Source organism: Arvicanthis niloticus, chromosome 14 (assembly GCF_011762505.2).
Source record: "Arvicanthis niloticus isolate mArvNil1 chromosome 14, mArvNil1.pat.X, whole genome shotgun sequence".
NCBI lineage: Eukaryota > Metazoa > Chordata > Mammalia > Rodentia > Muridae > Arvicanthis > Arvicanthis niloticus.
In genome coordinates, this window is record NC_047671.1 from 72,837,398 (window position 1) to 72,858,349 (window position 20,952).

Genomic DNA, 20,952 nt, shown 5'->3' on the forward strand with positions numbered 1-20,952 from the left:
TCTCTTTGGAAAAATTCCCTCACTTTATTTTTGAAATAGTAGTCTTAAATTGAGCTCAAAGCAAGTTACTGTTGGAAAATCCTTTAAAATTATAGGAGGGGCTGGAGAGACAGCTCAGCAGTTAGAAGCAATGTTTTCTCCTCCAGAGGACCTAGGTTCGATTCCTAGCACCCATAAAGCACCTTACAGCCATCCTTAACTACAGTTCCAGGCATCTGACACCTTCTTCTGGCCTTTGAGGGCCCTGGGCATGCATGTGGCACACATCCTGGAGATGCCATTTCAAACCGTGTAGTCACTGACTTGCTTAGCACCACCTCTCTCCAGAATTATAAACACATAGAACATCTGCATATGTTCCCGAACTCAGCCCCAGGTTTACACTGATAGGGTGAAGGCAGCCATGAGGAGGTTGGGGGTTTTACCTTTGCCTGAAGAAGTAGAGTTCTGCCTCTTGCTACAGTCTGTGAACATAAGAACACTGTCTTACCAGCAATGTCTGCATGTCTATCCGTGGAAGACATACTACCCGAGGAATAAACATTCCCTTATGATAAACAATGTAAAGCTTCAAATTCCAATCCAAATGTCTGATAGTTACATTTCCTTCCTAGAGAATTTGAGTCGTTTTCAGGCCCTAGTGAAACCTGATTATAACTAAAAAAAATTCCAATGCCCATTGTGCATGTGTGTGTGCATTTGAGGGAATTCTCTGTACAGCAGGTAGAGGTCAGAGGATACCATGGGGTGTCCTCAGGTGTCTGTCCATCCATTGTTTGAGACAGTTTCTCTCAGTGGCCAGACAGAGTTTCCAGGGAGCCTCTGGGCTCTGCCTGCCCTCTCTTGGCACCGTGGCTATAGACGTGTGTCGCCACATCTGGTGTCTGCACAACTCTAGGGATTCTAACTCAGGTCCTCCCATGTGGAAGGCAGGTTGTCCACTACCTGCCATCCCTCAGCACCGTAAATATATACGGAGCTGTCAAATTACACGTCTGGTGCTGTAATGATTTTAAAGGAGTCACGTGTCATCATTACTTAGTCTCATACAATTTTCATTAAATTGGCAAGCTACGTTTACTTATCCCACTGTGTAGACTAGGAAGTAGGTCTGGCTCTGGTGACTTGACTGGTGCCACATTAAAATCCACAGCACATGGCACAGCTCTCATCTCAACCCACTACACCGTTCTGAAAAGACAATGACTTTTCCCCCACGAAGGAAGCTTTATGGAAAGTCACCTATGTAATTAAGATTTCAATGTAGCCACTGTTGCCTCTTTAAAAAAAGGTGTCAGCATTCTGGGCTCACCCAGGAGACCAAGACCAGCAAAAGTACCAAGAGACTCTTTAGGTGAAGGGTGTTTTGTGTTGTCCTGTGTACAATCCGGCTGCTGAAGACTATCAGACACATGAAGACCTCTTACCTCTGCTCTGTCTAGCAGGAGACAGCCAAGCTCGTAGCATGCATATGGCTGGACGTATGAGTTCTTCTGACGACACAGCTCATCTTTAGCAGCCCGCTGGAAGAACTGAGAGCCACAGAATGTTACTTTGAAGAGTTCATCTGCTACTTGGAGTGAGGCTCAGCACAGCCCTGAGGAGGGTTTCTTTTTTTCTAGATCAAATCTTCTCTTCTCTACTGATCTTTATTCCTTCCCACTCGTAAATGTTTCCTAGTGCTGGGTTCATACGGCCATGGCCATGCAAGTCCCCGGTGTACTTTGAACACATTTCCCATGCCTTGCCCCGCCCCTTCCACCACCCAAGGATCCCCCACCACACTTCTGTGTCATGTTATCTAGACACAAATGAACTAGGACCCATGGGCAAGAGAAAACCTGATGCCTGGCTGAGACCAACTTCATTCTCTCAATGTGACTATCCCTGGTGCACCCCCATTCCTACAAATGGTGTAAATTTCTGCCCAGCTCTACAGTCCTTTCTGCAGTTTAGAAGCCTTCCACAGCTGCTGGGGAGATTCCCCCAAATCACAAACATGCCGGCAACCTAACTTGTGCCAACACACCAACATCTACTGGCCTAAAGAAACTCTATCTGCTAGAGAAGTAGAAATACCCTCATTTTAAGATGCAAAACATTACACATCTTCCCACTACCTAAGTATCCAATCTACAATAGCTACTTAGAGTCATGTAATAACTATGATAATTCACACTCAAAGATTAATTTCAAATTCAACATGAGTATATTAATGGTCTATAATTTAAAGACCAAGTCTCCTATTTTATACATGAAACTATTTCAAAAGGTAGGCAATGTACTACCATCTATTTTAGGGTTTTATTTGGTAGGTTTTGTTTGTTTGTTTGTAACTAACTGGCATGGAGGTATATAGGTCTGTGGTAGAAAGCATATCTAACATGAGCCGAGCCCCGGGTTCAGTTCCTAGCACCAAACGACAGTGAACAAAACCTTAAACAACAACAAAACAAAAACCCAAACAAAAACAAAACCAACTAAACAAACAAACAAACAAAAATCCTCCCTCCACTATAGTGGGAAAACCCGATGCTTTCTTCCAGACACACTGGCTGTTTGGGTATAAAATTAGCCCCAGAGGCTCATTGCTGAAGACCTGGTCCGGCTCAGAACTGGTGAGGAGGGACTGGGCCGTCAGGACACTCCATGGATGGATGTCAGCTGATGAATTCACAGCCCAGTAGGACTTCAGGAGGAAACTGCTGACAGGATGTGGGTGGCTAGGGCATATCTGTGGAGGGAACATCCTGTCCCTAGTTTATTTTCTGCTTCCTGAAGGAACTCTGCCATGCCTTCTCCTCCAGAATTCTCCACCTCACCACAGCCTGAAACTGAGCTAGGAAAAAAAAAAAAAAAAGCAAAACAAAACCCTCCCTTTTAAAGGTCTTCTTCCATAGGGTAGAATGGCTCCCTAACCTGAAGTCCTAAGGCAACAACTCTTCAGCCTCTCCTCCAGCCCTGGGCAGCCATGTGTTGTCATAGAGAAGAAAGTTAACTTAGCAAATACAGGATACTCTAACATGCCCATCACCCCACACTCTGTCCTTGTTTGTGAGGGTTCACTGCACCATCAAAAGACCGGCCTGCTCATTTCCTTCTGTCTAGCTGACACTGCTGTCCTTGATGAAAGCAGTCCTCACAGAAAGGAGCACCCTAAGACTCCGCAGTTACACAGGAAAACCTCACTAACCACCATGTCCTCCCAGAGCTCGGAAAACGTCCTTCACTATATATGGTGCACAGAGTCCTATCTCAGGGAGGAAGCTTCTCCTTCTGCCTTCTTCTCCTCTTCTACAAGCTCAGGTACCAGGACTCAGTTTGTTTTACCATACAGCCATGGCAACATGCTTACCTGGACAGCATCTTGTGAGTTTCCTAGACATTTGTGTATGGCACCAAGGAGCAAATGCTTCAATCCAACGACAGATGAATCGTCTACTTCATGGCAAGCTTAAAGAGAAGGGGCGTGACAGGAAGGGAAAACACCCACTTAGAACTCAGTGTCACCAAAGTCAGTTGTTTCTCTGTTCACTTCATACTTCTGCCCCCCAAATCCAGAAGCTGTCTCTTGCTCATCTGCTAGTGACTCACCTTAATCAAAGAAAGGCAAAAGTACCAACCTTTCTCTGTGTGCATGTTCACGCGTGTGAGGGTGCATGTGTGTGCAGGTGCACAATGTGCAGGTGTACATGTGTGCAGTGTACAAGTGTGCAGGTATACCTGTGTGCAGGTGCATGTGTGTAGAGGCCAGAGATGAATCTTCAGTGTCATTCTGCAGACTCTGCTTTCCTTGTTTTCCAAGACAGGGTCTGAGAGGCCTGTTTCTGTATCCCCAGCATTGCGGACAGCGAGCATGCGGATGGCGAGCGTGTGGACGGCAAGCGTGTGGACAGTGAGCATGCGGACAGTGAGCGTGTGGACGGCAAGTGTGTGGACAGTGAGCCTGTGGACAGCAAGTGTGCGGACAATGAGCGTGTGGACAGTGAGTGTGTGAACAGCAAGTGTGCGGACAGTGAGTGTGCAGACGGCGAGCATGTGGACGGCGAGTGTGTGGACAGTGAGCGTGTGGACAGTGAGCCTGTGGACAGCGAGTGTGCGGACAGTGAGTGTGTAGACAGCAAGCGTGCGGACAGCGAATGTGCAGCCAGTAAGTGTGCAGACAGTGAGCGTGTGGACAGCGAGCATGCGGACAGTGAGTGTGCAGACAGTGAGTGTGCGGACAGTGAACATGTGGACAGCGAGCGTGTGGACAGCGAGGGTGCGGACAGCGAGTGTGCAGACAGTGAGTGTGCGGACAGCGAGCGTGTGGACAGCGAGCATGCGGACAGCGAGCGTGTGGACAGTGAGCGTGCGGACAGTGAACATGTGGACAGTGAGCGTGTGGACAGTGAGCGTGCGGACAGTGAGTGTGCAGACAGTGAGTGTGCGGACAGTGAACATGTGGACAGTGAGCGTGTGGACAGCGAGCGTGCGGACAGTGAGTGTGCAGACAGTGAGTGTGCGGACAGTGAACATGTGGACAGTGAGCGTGTGGACAGCGAGGGTGCGGACAGCGAGTGTGCAGACAGTGAGTGTGCGGACAGCAAGCGTGTGGACAGCGAGCATGTGGACAGCGAGCGTGCGGACAGCGAGCGTGTGGACAATGAGCGTGCGGACAGCGAGCGTGCGGACAGCGAGCGTGCGGACAGCGAGCGTGTGGACAGCGAGCGTGCGGACAGTGAGTGTGCAGACAGTGAGTGTGCGGACAGTGAGTGTGCGGACAGTGAGTGTGTGGACATCGAGCATCCACCACTACAGATTTTTTCTTGAAGGTGAAACTCGGTCCTCATGCCTGCACAGCAAGCACTCCTGTGGTTGAGTCATCTCCTCAACAGAAACTGTCAACCCCAGACTCCATCTTTCACTGGGAGAAGGAAGCTGATCTGACTTCCAACTACATGTTATTCTGGAAAAGACAATATCGTGCGGACAGGAAAGTATCAGTAGTTACCAGAGTGCAAGGAAGAAGGACAAGAGGGAGGTGGGGCGGGATGGTTAGGGCAGGGATGGAACTCTTGTGTAAGGTGCTGAGAGAGCCCGTGCCATTAGACACTTGAGCAAATACCAGGACACGCAGCGAGAGCCCACAGTCCACGCACTGAGGCTTTGGTGGCTGTACTGTATAATGCTACTTCATCCATGCCAACAAATGCATCAGTGTTACGGGATGTGTGAGGGGGTCAGAGGGTGTGAAGGAGGATGCGTGCGTGCGTGCGTGCGTGCGTGCATGTGTACAGAGGGGTGTTCTAGACTTTATGACCAATTCTGGCGTGAATCTCAAACCTTTTTAAACCTTCTATTAATATAAAAACCTACATTATACCAACTACAAAGCCATGCACTAGACACTTTGGTTGCGGTTATATACTATGCTGCACTAGGCACCGAGGAAGACTCCGGACAATGCATTTGACCATTAAGCATAGAGATGTTTGTTTGTTTGTTTGTTTTAAAGAAATAAACAAAAGTTCAATTGAGAAGAGAGATCATTTAGTTAAAGGGCAAGAACCCACTGTTTGATCTCCAGAACAAGACATGGTGGTGGTGCTGACAACCCCAGCGTGGGGGGTGGAGACAGGGTGACAGCCAAGGGCATCTCCTGGCCTCTAAGCATATATGCACATATGTGCACATGTGCGCGCACGGGCGCGCGCGCACACACACACACACACACAGAGAGAGAGAGAGAGAGAGAGAGAGAGAGAGAGAGAGAACCTATAGTAAAGTCTTGTCTAAAAGTTACCTGTGATTCAATGAATAATCTCATATTTGGCCAGGTGTGGCTGCATGAAATCTCAAGACATTTCTGTAGTAGCTTACCATCTTTTCTAGAGCTTGCCTACTGTAAATCTCTACAGGGTCTCTCTGTGTAGTCATGACTGGCCTTAATTATGTGATCTTAGGAGCTGGGTTACAGGTCCATGCTCAGCTTTCGCTCGTTGCTGTACTTGCAACTGTGTAATTTAAGTCTCTGCAAACTCCCAGAAAGGTATGGCTGCATGGAGAACACTCAGTGCGACGTGCTTCTCAGACCCACGGTGTTGAGGTCAGCTCCTAGGGTCAGAGGTCAATGCTGATCTGAGCCTCCCTCCTCTCTACAGACAGGCACAGTAACACTACTGCCTCCCCGCCTTCCAAGGCTGTGGTGTGGAGAAACAGCTTTGTAGACCACAGAATGCTGCTCGCATGCTGGCTGTGGAGGCTTTATGAGCTGCCATTATTGGTTAATTAAAAACAGAGCCCCACTGAATATGAACATCTAGTTTGTTCTCCCTGGGGAATTTTCCTACCATAATAAAAATAGTTTTTACCAAGATTGCCTATAGGCCTATATATTTTTCAACTACATGAGTTAAAAAAATGTAGACTTTAAGTACATGGCTACATATTTACCCTGGAAATAAGAGGCCCATAAACTTCCATAATACATACATTCACAGCAGCTTTAGTCAAGACAGCTTAAAACACATCTCAAGTGTCCATCAACAGGAGAGCAGAGAAGCAAAGAGTGGTTCTGATGTTCACATAGTGGAACGCGACTCAGCTGGCCTACTATAAAGACTACTGTGTGGCAAATGCCACCGACGTGCTGCTTCATGAAGGAAGCGGTGCACAGCATGGGACACCTCATATGACTCCACTTCTGTGCAGGTCAAAGACAGGCAAACTACCCATGGACACAGCTCAGAACTGTCTGCTGAGGTGGGGAGTCCTGAGGAGTACAGCAAGTGGAAATGTTCTGAGCTGTGCACACTGCCCCAGCTCAGTGAGCCAGACACTCTGCTCCCTGACCCTTTCATGTACACATGCAAATCACACTTATGTGCTCGCCACCTCACACCCGCCCACTTACTAGAGCTGGCACCGCTTTGCTCCTTTTGTCTTTTGAGAGGGGTCTCATGTAGCTTAGCCTGTCCTTGAATTGAAGTCTATGCCAGTGCATCCCATTCCTGTCGCCAACGACACACCATTTACCACGGCATGAGGCACCGCGGGAAGTTGCCCTGATGGGTCACCTGACTGCACAAGCAAGCAGGCTTACCTTGACTCATCCTTTGCAGGTTGGGAAAGGAACAGTTGGGAAGGGCTTTCCACAAGTACAGCACTTCGATGGAGGCCAGCACACACAGCGCCCTGGTCGGGGTTTGCTTCCGAAATCGCTCAGCCTGCAAGGAATTCTTGGAGCATTAGGCCCTGATCTTCCAAAGCAAACTCAAATAACAAGCTGCACTTTGGACACACATCACAGTGCAAGGTCTGTGTGAAGAGCCCTCCCTCACGAAGCCTCTCCACGTTTCAAATGCTCTCCGGTTTCATTCTTTAAATATATGTAAGGTTGTATCTCACAGCCATTATTCAGCCAAGTCTTGGGCGTCTGGGTTCTGAGAACGCGCACTCAGTTCAGACCCATGAAGCTCGGCCGCTGACTGACTCAGAGTGCACACTTCCATCATGTCCCACACACCTTCATCTGCCTAGTCCTGGCGCTCTCAGCTATGCTTTGTATTATAATGGAATTTTATTTATGCATCTATCTATCTATCTATCTATCTATCTATCTATCTATCTATCTATCTATCTATTTTTTTTTTTTTTGGTACAGGAGAACCAAACTCAGAGCCTTTCATATGCTGGGCAAATGTCCCAGTATCAAGGGCCACATTCCCAGCTTTGTAATCTATTTATTTTAAAGATTTGTTTTACTTTTGATTTTACTTGTGTGTGTGTGTGTGTGTGTGTGTGTGTCTGAGAGAGAGAGAGAGAGAGAGAGAGAGAGAGAGAGAGGAGGGAGGTGAGAGGGGGAGGGACAGAAAGAATGTGCATGTACCCACTTGGGTAGAAGTGAAGGTTCCTGTTGCAGCCAGAAGATGGCGCTGTAGTCTCTGGAGCTGGAGATACAGGCCATTGTGCCAGGCTGACCTGGTGCTAGGAACCAGGAGTGTATGTACTCTAATAGCCAAGCTGTCTCTGCAGCCTCTATCACCTATTTTATGTTGGAATAAATTTTATTAATTATTTATCTAATAAAAGCTAATTAAACTTTTAAAACCTTTTGGAGTAAAAGAAAATTTATAAAACAAAAAATGAAGAAAAAACAAAGCTATGAGAAGGGAGACCATCACTCCAGGTCACTCGGTCACTCAGGGTCATTTGAGATCACTCGAGGTCACTTGGCCATATCTTAATGTCAGTAATAGGCAACACTGGACCACTCCTGAGATTTCTACTGATAAATACAACACCACTTTTGGTCTTTATTCCATCAGAATGTGATGTGGTCACCATTACGGGAAGCAGGGCCATCCGTCTCATGGCTTCCTCCAACTTCTGAAGTGACCTGCACTTCAGACAGACACTTCTTCCTCCTTCCAGGAGGGTTCATTAGTTGTCAGGGTTCAGGATATCTCATTTAAAAACAAACCAACCCTACTGTAGTTATGTGCAGCCTTCCTCCTCAGAGCAGAAGCAAGGCCACAGGAAGAGATGCCTAACAGGCCATCAAGCTTATCTAGGGAGGTGCTAGTTCTGCCCGTCTGTCACGCGTCCTGCCCATGGGTGACAGGCTCTGACACACATACCTTCTTCACTGAGAACTGTTCAATCTGGTTGTTCTTCCTTTTGAACAGCTTCTGGACTTCTTTAAAAACAAGCTGTGCTCCATCCACGTCACCCGTGGCTCCCTGACAAACTGCAAGACATCAGAATTGCATCTCCATGGTTTCCAGAGAAAGAACACAAACAAGTCATGTCCAAAAGATGACACCATCCAGATGACCCCACCCTGTGACCCACTCTCTCCTCTGCCCCCTCTCCCTGCCCTGTCCCTGCCTGCTGCCATGCTTCCCACCATGACAACCTCTGATGCTATAGGTGAGCCCCTTAGTTTAATGCTTTCTTTTTTATAAGAGTTGCCATGATCATGGTGTCTCTTCACAGCAACCGAACAGGGACCAAGACAAGCTGATGAGACACAGAGAGACAGTGCATGTGAACCACACCTAAAAATACACAACACAGCGAATGCACAGACCCTGAAGAACAGAAGCCAGCCTTCCGGCCATTCCTGTTACAGCACAGTGGGAGACTGGGGTTTTGAGGTTTCAAAAGCCCACCCGTGTGTGAGAACAGGCGGGACTTCGTTCTGAGGAATGGGGACTAGACAGAACCTAGCATGTCTGTTCTTCCACTGAGACTGTTACCCCGTCCCTAAGTCACATGCTTTTCTGGTAACACAATCCTTATATAATTTCAGTGTTTCTGAAACACTGAAATAAGAGGATCAGATCCAGCAATTCTGTTTTCAGATATTCTCAAGAAACTCAAAGCAAGGGCCCAGGTTTATATTTGTACAGCAGTGTTCTCGGTACACACCAAAGTCAAACTCATATAAATGCCCACTGGTGGATGAGTGGGTAAACAAGGTATGGCAGGCACAGGCCATGCCACGGGTGGAGCTTTATTCAGCCTGATAAATGACAAAGATGCTGGAACAGGTCACAGTATGGACCAGCCTTTGCGCTCATGTGAGGCACAGGGCAATTGAATTTGGGGACAGAATGCAGAGCAGGGGTGGAGGAAGAGGCAATGTTAGTGTTTAGACTTCTGACAGGGAACCTTCCAGAAGTTCTGGGATGCATGATGGTGGCAGCCATGCGGTGCTGAGGTGGTGAGAACTGCTGAGAACAGCGGGGAAGCTGTGTGTGTCATCACAAGAGAAGAAGAGATGGGAACCAGAGTCGTGGTGCTGGGCATTGTCCCTTTCGGTCAGCTCAGTTTCCTTCACAGACAACTTAAACACAACCCCGCAAGGCACCTCCCTCGCCAAGCGCTCCGTTCCTCGTGTGCTCACACCTGGATCCTCCAACAGCCCCTGCAGAGACAGAAATGAGGACCCTACTCTCGAAACTACAGCTAGTGCAGTCGGACACTTCCAAATATCTGGGAAGTAAATGTTTGTTCATACAGCGATCGCACACGCTCGTTTCTTGTATGCCAAAGAAAAACGTCACCACAAAACAGCTGCCGCCACTGCCTGCAAGACCAGCAATACCTCTTGACCACTGGCTTCCTTGCATCCATCCTTCCATGCAATACAGTCGGGAACCACTTACTTCTCAAAGTGTTGGACATGCCAATACCTACCAGTAAGCAGCTCATATTTTAATCCAAGATGCTGGCAAATTGTGAAAGTGTGAGACATAACATACCAACCCACATATCAGAAATAATTAGCACCACGCACAGAGGCATGAGAAAGGGACACCCCGCATAGGTTGCATAAGCACACAGACATGAGGCATGCACACTGACTGCTCTCCGATGTGATGTCATAGGCTCTTTACGACGTCCAGGACACACAGCCTGGCTGATGAGGATGCTGTCTTAGATGAATTAAGGGACCGGAACTGAATGAAACGATGTCCTACTGACGCCCAATGTTCAGAGGGTAAAGGGGTGTTTATGACGTCTGCGGTACTGAGTGGTACCTGACTGTAGTTCAGGGGAAGACATAGCAAGCTCCTGAGCTTGACTTCCAGCATTAAGACAAGTAAGTGTTCACGTTTCTCTTTGAGTTTTAGGAAAGAGAACCATTTCTGATGTTGCCTACAGAGAGCAAACCTGAAGACCTTTACTGAAGAGGTCACTCGAAGGCAAGAGACCACAGCTCTACCTTCCTGTCTCTTCAGTTCTGCACCTCTATAATCTACAATTGTAATTATAGTCTATGATTATAATCTGTAAATGTCCTCAAAACCTTGGAGACATCTGTGGCTCACAGAGACAGATAACAGCTTTGTCCACCAGGTGGCAGCACAACACCAACTATGTCATCTAAGAGCTTTCAAACACAAAAGCCACCCCCCCACACACACCCCCTACCCCACATGGTCTCTGGTGTAATGATGTGCAGCATAGGGTGGCCCGAGCTCTGGTATGACGACGAGCTCCCCTATGCCTTGGTAAAACAGGGTTGGAACGAATCCTGTGAACTCTGTGAGCACAGCATAAACTAAAAACTCACATAATGAGAAAGACACGTCCGATTTTGGAGAACACTTTAAAATTCTAATAAAAACATCAGAGGGCTGAAGAGATGCCTCAGAGGTTAAGAGTACTGCTACCGCCCTTCCACAAATCCCAATTTCAATTCCCAGCAAGCACAGATGGCTCACAACCACCTCTAATAGAATACCATTCCCTCTTCTGGTGTACATAGAAACAGCACACACCCATAAGTAAATCAATCTTTAAAAAATTGTTTAAAATATCACAAAGAAAAAGAAGACAGGTAGAGACAGGCGCAGAGATTGCTGGGAGTGAAACAGCCTCACAGGACATCCCTAAGGACCAAACGGGCTGGGACTGGCCTGTGTGGTCATAGCCCTGGATTTCTTAGCATCCAGCTGGGCCTCTGGGCATCTCTGCCTCATTTACTTGGTTACAGGGAAGAACAGGATTTGCCTGTAGGGGGAGACATGCCCACTTAAGAGCTGTCCCAGTGGTGAAGGTTAGGGCCTTGGCTAAGGGACCAACCTTAGGAAGGTGGGGCCATCTTAAGACAATGCACTTTTCTTTCCCAGAATCCTCACCCCACTTGTGTAGTCCCCACTAGCCGCCAAGAGGTGAGGTATTAACTACCCTTTCCTCCTCCTGGGTCAGTTTCTGGATGCTGGAGAGGGGCTAGGTACCTCTTTAAACTCTGGCACTTTGGGCCTCCTAATTTTATTCTGAAGCTCTGCTTCCTAAGAATGGCTGCCCACCTCTGAGTTCCACCTTTGTGCTAACATCTCTCAAGCAGCATGGCTTTTTCTCTTTCTTCCTCTACCCTCTCCCTGGGAAGCTGGCAGAATCCCAGCCAGTCCACCCTTGGGTTTTTCTTTTCAGCTCAAATAAATTATCCTAGAACTTCATCTGACTCTATTCTTAAGTCTTTTCACTAATGACAGTAAGACCCCAGGAAGGAATCCAGGTTTTCCAGTTATCACATGGTGGCTTGACAGGGTCTTCCTAAGATCTCCTCCTTCAAATTCTCTCATCAGCTGGGGGAAAGAAGAACCTGCCCTGCACACCTCGACAGTGTCAGCTGCATCAAACACTGATGAGGGTAGGAACTGAAAAGTGGGGTCTCTGCTTCCCCCTCTTCCTCTCCACCCACCAGGATGCGGGGGCTTCCTGGCCACACACAGGACAGTCACTCACCTGCCAGGATGTGGGGGCTTCCTGGCCACACACAGGACAGTCACTCACCTGCCAGGATGCGGGGGCTCGCTGGCCACACACAGGACAGTCACTTACCTGCAGTCAGATATGCGTAGTAACATTGGGACCACCTGGACTCGTTCTTCAGCCTCTCGAAGGAATCGAATGCATCCTTGAAGTTGAGTTCAATCATGCTGCACCAGCCTACAAAAGGAGCGCATTCAATGTGCTACCCCAGGACTGTGAGCTTACTACACCACTCTAAAGCCAATGTGCAGGGCACCCTATGGTAACGAGCTTAGACCAATACAGTAGGGCCGTGAGCTCAGTACATCCGCCTTAAGGTACTGAGCTCAGTACACCCACCTTAAGGTACTGAGCTCAGTACACCTGCCCTAAGGTACTGAGCTCAGTGACTCTCGTGAGCCCACAGCGGGAAGAAATGTGGGTGGGGTCCGTCACTTTTTGTTTCATATATTATTGCCTCTACAAAAAGAAACTTATGAGCCAAGCTTGGAATCTCAGAACCTCTGAGGCCGAGGCAGAATTGCAGGGCCAGAAACCAAAACAAACAGGCAGACAAAAACCACCACCCCAAAGACAAGAACAAAAGAGCATTATCAAGCATGTCACTAAGAAGCCGCATCACCTCAGACTTGTCATTTGAACTGGTGGATGTAGGGATGTAGGGGTATGCCCTTCAGGAAAAAGACAGTCTGGCTCTACAAGACATAGTCTTGACACATTTTAGGCCGAGCGTGTGGGGTAGCGTGCTCACTGTGTAAGAGACGTCAGTGTAAGACTTGAATTCAATTGAAAACAGAGGCAGACAGTAACTGCTAAGCAGGGCAGTCTCCCGATCACCTTACCCGAGAGTCTGCCCTCCTCAGTCACAGACACTCAACTCCTGAGTCTGTGTGCTTTCTTCAGTCATCGAATGGTAGGCCCAAGGGCTCCTAGTTTGTTCTGACCACTCACCTTGAAGTGGCAGAGAAGAAAACACTGTTCAACCTAGGCTTTGAAATTCTAGTTCTTTGAAACCTTGCTCAACAGCACAGCCATCACACAGACCTCCAACAGAGCACAGAACACAACAGAAACGCACTTCTCTGTTGGATTACACACCGTCTCCTCACTGAACAGTAGCAGGCATGACCACACAGCATCCACGGCTTGCTGGGTAATTCCCAATCTTTTCTCTCGTGCTTTCCTTACAGATGTGACAGGGGAGCTAGGGACTGTCTGGCAGGTGTCACCTGCTCTTCTTTCCATCCCTGTCCTCTGCGGACTGCTGAGAACACAGCTCTCATTGGTTCCCCACCAACCCATCATCTTTTCTCCTCTGTCTAGCCTCCATTTCCCATCTGTGACACATCAGACCAAAACCCAGCATTTTGTTTAAGAAGTATTCCAAGCCCAAAGCTGTATTTGCTCTTCCCAGCAAATGGAGAGGTGGTTATGTAAAGGACTCTGAAATCTCTAATGTGCCAAAGTTGGAGCTGAGTGCAGGCAGCCAGCGAAGTTCTCAGTAACAGCCTGGGAGCAGGAGGGGACCCTAGGCAGACACGCTCCAGTGCCCATGTCCCCATCAGACAGAACGGCTGACCGCGGAGGGCCTTTCACTTGCCAACGACCTGGTCCCACCTGGATGTGACCTGCTGGCTCTGCGAAGGGAAGCACTGTGCCTTAGTTTGCCTTCTGTTCCTGGGACACAACACTGACCCAAAACCACTTGGTTAAAATTATATAAGGATTGTGTTACCAGAAAAGCATGTGACTTGGGGACGGGGTAACAGTCTCGGTGGAAGAACAGATATGCTAGGTTCTGTCTAGTCCCCATTCCTCAGAACGAAGTCCGCCTGTTCTCACACACGGGTGGGCTTTTGAAACCTCAAAACCCCAGTCTCCCACTGTGCTGTAACAGGAATGGCCGGAAGGCTGGCTTCTGTTCTTCAGGGTCTGTGCATTCACGGTGTTGCATATTTTTAGGTGTGGTTCACATGTAAGATCTCTCAACTTGGGGAAAAAAGTGTTTATCGGGCTTACAGGTCCCACTCATTGTCCATCCCTGGGGCCAGGGCAGGGCCCTGCAGACAGGAACAGGAGCAGAGGCCATGGAGAAACACTCTTACTGGCTTGCTCACAATGGGTCAAACCTACCTACATCAACCATTAACTGGAAAACTGCCCCCGCAGACCTGCCCACAAGCCAGTCTGATGAAGGCATTTATTAATGTTCGTCCTTCCCAGGTCACTGTGGGGGCTTGGGTCAAGTTGACAAAAAAAAAAAAAAAAAAAAAAAAAAAAATTCAAATTAGAACAAAAAGTCCCTCCATTGGCCATAAGTGGCTCAGAAGGTCTCAGAACATACCTAAGGTCTGGAAACAGATGGGTAGAAAAACTAGGCACTACTTTTCAAGAGCCTTGAGCCTTGAACTTTAACATGTAATCCACACTACACTGCCTATTGTCCCCAAATCGAAAATGGTAGCAAGAAAAAGTGAGCACCAGAGAGACAGCCTTAGTGTTGTGCTAGAGTGATCGGGTCCTCAGTATACAGGACAGTGTCTTCCCCGGAGACAAGGACAGCAGAGAAGATGCCCCCTTGTGGTGGGCTGCCTGAGGCCGCTTGTATTCTAATGCTAATACTGGACCCTCAAGACTGTTTGCACATAGCTAAGTGACCCTGCCTTCAAGTTATTTCTAATTGGTAAAAAAAAAAGATGCCAGCAGCCAACAGCTGGGCAGAAGAGATATAGGTGGGGTTTAGGTTTGGTGGGCTTGGGGTGGGAGGAGGACCATGAGGAGAAGAATGTGTAGAGGAAGAAGGGGAAGCCTCCATGAGTTAGGCAAGCCATAAACATGGCCCTGAGGGCTGGCCAACTGGAAGTAAGAGCAGCCCAGATGAAACACAGTAAGTGATAACTTGGGTTATCAATAGGAAAGTAGATTCTAACAGCATAGAGGGTAGATGGCTGCCCAGCTCTTGTGCTGATTAAGGCTTACTGTAAATACAAAGGCTATGTGTGTCTTTTATCTGGGAACTAAAGGGTCAAGGGTAGGGTAGAAACCCTGGGTTGGAACTAAAAATGTCCACAACACCCGCTTGAGCACAGGAGCCAGCAGACGTGTCAGTTACGATTTCATGCAGACACACGCGCTGGATTCTCATACTTACCGATTTCATACAGACACACGTGCTGGATCTCCCTCTGGTCCACAGCCAGCTCCAGAGCAGTGTGGAAGGAAGTCAAGGCACTGTTGATTTGACACTAAGGAGAGAAAGAAAAGCAGGGTGACTGGCTGCGACCTGGCATCAGCATCACCACTGTAAATCACAACTAGTTTTTCCTGACTTTCAGTGGACCAAGCATGCAAGCAGTACAGGAAAGCTGTTAAGGGTTGCTGACAAAACATGCCACTTTGCTTTACGTGAAATTAACCTCAGCACATTAACTCCTTTTTAAAAACTGCTTGCTAGGGCTGGAGAGATGGCTCAGTGGTTAAGAGCACTGACTGTTCTTCCAGAGGTCCTGAGTTCAATTCCCAGCAACCACATGGTGGCTCACAACCATCTGTAATGGGATCTGATGCCCTCTTCTGGTGTGTGTGAAGACAGCTACAGAGTACTCATATACATAAATAAATGTCTTTATAATAAGATAAAGTTTTTTTTTTTTTTTAAAAAAAAAAAAACAACCTGTTTTCTTCTTCGTGTGTGTGCATATACATGACACAGCCAGCACGCATGTGGAGGTCAGAGGACAGTCTATGGAAGTTGCTTCTCACCTTCCACCATGAGGAACTCAAGTCTGCAGGCTTGGGCGCCAGTGCCTTAGTCTTCCGGGCAGCCCATCAGTCTCTCTTTCTTTTCTTGTTTTGGGATAAAGGGTCCCTGTGGTGGTTTGAATGAAAATGGCCCCCCAGAGACTCACAGGGATGGCATTATTGGAGGTGTGGCCTTGTTGGAGGAAGTGTGACACTACGGGGTGGGCTTTGAGGTTTCAGAAGCTCAAGCTAGACCCAGTGGTTCTCTCTCTCTGCTGCCTGTGGGATCTAGAGGTAGAACTCTCAGCTCCTTCAGCACCGTGTCTGCCTGCACACTGCCATGCTTCCTGCTAGGATAACAATGACTCTGAACTGTAAGCCAACCCCAATTAAATGTTTTCTTTTATAAGAGCTGCCTTGTCATGGTTTCTCTTCAACAGCAAAAGAAACCTTAACTAAGGCAGTCCCACTGTGTGGGCCACCCTGGCTTCAATCCCATAATCCTGACTCCAGGTGCCCTTCCCAAGTAGCTGAGACTGCAGGTGTACACCTCAAAGCCCGGCCTAGGCAGTGGCTATTCCAGCAAGGGTTCAGTTCACCCCATCTCCCCACACTAGTCTCTCTGCATGCATGCAGACTTCGTTGTATTATAGTTGTCCACCAGTCTAGTTCTTTGTAACCAGTACATTCTACAGGAACAAGGACTATATTCTGGTTAATATCCAATTGGGGTCCAGTAGGAATAACCATTGAAGCCACCCTATCTGGACCCTCTCTTCTACTGGATGATGGATGGTTGGATTCTAAACTGAACACGGGTGTTCATTTGCTTCTGGTCATTTGGTCTCAGTCTCTCAACACTCAGAACTCTCCAAGGCTCCAGATTCCATAATGTGTGCATCTGCCCACTGCCGTGCAGAACCCACCAGCCCCCAGATGCCAGTTTTATTTCTGGTTCTAGAGCTCTCCCTGTTTTGCTTTGGACTCAAGGACAGGGGTAGTGGTGTGTGACTATTTCACATATCAAACAGATCTGGCCACTGGTTCTCGAAGCATTCCTCAGTCCTTATCTGGCATACCCTGACCCCAACTTTGAGTTCTCCAGCTGAGGGGCTGGGCTGTCTTTCCCCCAGAGGCTCCTCCCTATGTAATCCAGACACTTGGTCATGCTTGCTCCAATTCATATTCATGCTCTTTCATATTCTCTCTCTCTCTCTCTCTCTCTCTCTCTCTCTCTCTCTCTCTCTCTCTCTCTCTCTCTCTCCCTGTCTCCTTTTTTTTTCTCCTGCCTTTTCTCTCTTTCTACCCCTGCCCCCATGTCAATTTCCCTGGTTTCCTTCCTTGGGGTCAGTGAACTTGCCCACCCAGGAGCAGCTTCCCAATAAACCTGCCTTGGTATAATCTAATCTGGCTTGAACTGGCTCATTTCACCAGTGGAGAGATAGCCATCACTCTCCTCACCAAATCGGCAGTTCCACTTTCTGTGGTCCCAGTGGCTTGTGGTCAACTGCTGTCTAAAAGTAGAATACAGCATGGGAAGACACTTTGTGAGGTACAAGAGACCACATTGCTGTGGGTTTGGTCTAATGCTGCATGTACTATGTTAATTTGGCCCCCAAATTGCATGAGAATCTGCACATGTGCACAGAAGATGCTGGTTGCTTTTGATTGGTAAATAAAGTTGCCAGTGGCCAATGGCTGGGCAGGGAGGCCAAGGTGAGACTTTATAGGATTCCTGGGCAACGGACTGAGGAAGGAGCAGGAAGAGAGATAGCCGCCATGCCGGGAAAGGAGTAGAGGCCAGGCCTGAGAGGTGCCCGACAGAGAACATAGCCGTCTTGTAGATGCTGGGGAAGGCCGGAGATGGCTGCAGGTCTGGGTCCGGGGAAAACCCAGAATGCTGGGGTGATTTGAGCAGATCTGGGTTCAGCGACACTACATTACTGTCATTTTTACAACAAGTATATGGCTGACTCTATTCTGGTTTACTTTTGTTCTTTGCCTAATGTATACATTAAACTGTGGCCTGAGTAAATATGTATAGGAAAAATGTAGATCTAACGTTTGGCTCTCTCTGTGCTTTCAGTGGTCACCGAGGGTCTTGGAACACATGCCTCTTAGAGAGGAAACCACTGTCCATCTGATTTTTCTTTCCATTAAGAATTTCTTTCTGTGTTTGCTAACCTCAGGCTATAAGAATTTGATAAGAACTCTCAAAAAGCATCAAAGAGTCAGAAAAGGTCCAGACTGGGGAGAAGTACAGAGGGTCAAGAATTTAAAAGGAGCTGTGTAGCAGTGGGGGAGGGGGAACTGGGGATCGCCGCTTTGTTTGTTTATTTGTTTATTTGCTAGGTCCATCCTTGCTATGTACCAAGATGGCTGTAGCAACACTGTTATCAAGAAAGAGTGTGTACTGACTCTACCCTAGGACCACAGTGGATGCAGCAAACAGAAGCTTGTCCTCCTAGGCACACTTAGGAAGCCCAGAGATGGAAACCAACTCTCCAGCTTGTCCAGAAAGCAGCAAACACATTTTATTTAAGCAATGTGGGTTACTCTTATTTTTTCCTGACAGTGAATTCTTATTTTCTTTAAACCACGCAATATGCTCTCATCTCACTTGGATTCGAGGACAGATGTGACTATCTATCTCCCCCACATCAGATGAGACCAATAATGCTTTCTGTACTTTTAAGAATAAATGGCAGTCCTGTTTTTTGTTATTTTTTTTTGGGCCCTTAAAGTAATTAAGAGAAGTGTGTGTGGGCTGGAGGAAAAGAAGATGACAATTAATCGAACTTGAAGAATTAGCTCTCTTCCTGCATTGCCTCTTTCCTGACCCTATAAATAACAACATTATGTCATGATGACAGGGCATGCTGTTCACACGCAAGATGCAGGCTGCCCTTCAACAGAGGGTTCTCATAATGGGAGTGCACTGCCTGTGAACTGAGGTCCTTCTGCCCTCGTCCCTGCTTCTGTGACCTCTGCAGGTCTCCTCTTTTCTCTATCTGTTGAATGAATCACAACAGGGACCAATGTCCACTTTTCTGTCCCTGCCACAATCATAAGCAAGTAGGCTAAACAATAGCACAGACCTGTCATCTTTGGGTAGCACCAATGTAAAATTAATTTAATTTAAATAGAAGTACAGAGTGAAAGTATTGTTGCCACTGTTAAAAAGTCCCCTCATGCCCTACTTTCCTTTCTGCTGCTGTGTTACAGCACTGATGAAAAGCAGCGTGGGGAGGGCGGGGCTCATCTGCTCGGCCTTCCAGATCACAGTCCATCACTGAGGGGCTCAGGCGGGAACTTGAAGTGCCACCATACAGGAATGCTGCATGCTTAGCCAGCCTTGTCATTCAGGAAAAGGGCCACCTGTACAGGGAGTGCTGCCACTCACAGTGGATGGGCCTTCCCACAACAATCAACAATCAAGATGCCCCTGCCCCTCACAGATATGGCCACAGGCCAATCTGATCTCAACAATTCTGCAGTAGAGATCTCCTCCTAGGCTGTGTCAGGTTGATAATTACAGCTAACCAGGTCGTGTTCCTCTTGATGGCACCTGCAATATTGAGTCAGCAAAGGGGCAGAGCCAGCAGGAGTCACACTCCAGGGGCAGTGTGGGATCCTCCTATAGATTGCTTCAGAGACCAGAGGTAAGCATCTGGCCCTCAGCTCCAGGAAATATCAGGTGCCATGAAGTAAAGGTCAGCCACCAAAGGAGTCCCTGTGTCACTACTGGGGGTGGGTGTCCCCACTGTGCCTTGCTCAGTGCGAAGAGGCTCTGGCATCGAGTTCAAAAGACAGCAAGTCAGGGAGGCAGAACACTGCCTCTTATAAGAAACCAACCACAGACAGATCCCAACACTTCCCTGGTGGCTGCACAGGAAAGTTCCAGAAGCAGGGCACTGTCTGTGCCTCTGCCTTGTCATTTCAACTATTTACTCATTCATTCATTCATTCATTCATTCATTCTTCTGATGGAGGCCTCTCAGCACCCAGCCTCCACAGAGCAGAGCTACATTTTCAGAAAAGGAGAAGAAAGGGGAACTCCAGCTCTAATCTCAGGAGCCTGAGACAAAGGAAATATTTCCAGACAGAGTAGGGTAGAGACTCAAACTTAAGGAATGGAATGTCCACTATGCTTCACAATTTAATTATCAGTTCAATCTCATGATGGAGCATGCCTGTGGTCCCAATACTTAGAGAATCACGGCAAGAAAATTAAAAGTGAGTTAAGGGCTTGCCTGGGCTATGTTGTGAGTTCCAGGACAACCTGGGCTACACAGCAATTTCTAAAACATATTTTCTCCATGTACAGCACCCAGGGTTTGGAGAACTAAGCTCACAGAATGAACTGAGGCTGCGACTCAGTGGCAGGGAACTTGTGTAACAGGAACAAGGCCTGGACTCAATCCCCAATGCTGCAGACAAAAGAACTCTCACAGCACGAGTCAAACAGAAAGGCAAAGCCCTGCCTGGGAGGCAGCTCAGGGGCAAGGGCACTTGCCCTGAGGTCTGGTAACTGGAATTGGAGAACTGACTCCACAATGTTGCCCTCTGACCTCCTCACTTATGCCCACAGCATGGTCCCCGGCCCCACATCATGCATGTGTGCATGTGAATTCCATTTTGCACACACATAACTGCAAGTTAAAATTTCAGCACTGAAAGCCCTGTATCTTCAGTACAGAGAGAACCAGAGTCATTGGGCTGTCTTACAGTGCTCAGATGTAAGAGCCACTGCATGAAGGAGAATGACTGCAGAAGGCTTCTGTGTAACACTGTCACACTGTGATACTATAACATCACCAAAACCAACAGGAAGGAGAAACCCAAACCACCCAAGCCCAGGAAGCAGTGCACAAGCAGAAAACCCCCATCATCCACTGGGGCTGCTTGAGGCTGACTTCTGGCAGATGGTGGAACACACCC

General features: G+C 47.9%; 1 protein-coding gene across 1 annotated transcript in view; it reads right to left on the bottom strand.

Moving 5' to 3' along the window:
* Ttc39c (tetratricopeptide repeat domain 39C) overlaps positions 1 to 20,952 on the bottom strand; it is a 70,080-nt gene that overhangs the window by 728 nt on the left and 48,400 nt on the right. The window contains exons 7-13 of the mRNA XM_034518091.2: positions 15,422 to 15,515; positions 12,340 to 12,447; positions 8,622 to 8,731; positions 7,085 to 7,208; positions 3,356 to 3,453; positions 1,428 to 1,532; positions 426 to 464 (exon numbers count right to left, since the gene is read on the bottom strand). Of these exons, the coding sequence (XP_034373982.1) occupies positions 426 to 464; positions 1,428 to 1,532; positions 3,356 to 3,453; positions 7,085 to 7,208; positions 8,622 to 8,731; positions 12,340 to 12,447; positions 15,422 to 15,515 (678 nt within the window). The remainder of the gene's footprint in view (positions 1 to 425; positions 465 to 1,427; positions 1,533 to 3,355; positions 3,454 to 7,084; positions 7,209 to 8,621; positions 8,732 to 12,339; positions 12,448 to 15,421; positions 15,516 to 20,952) is intronic.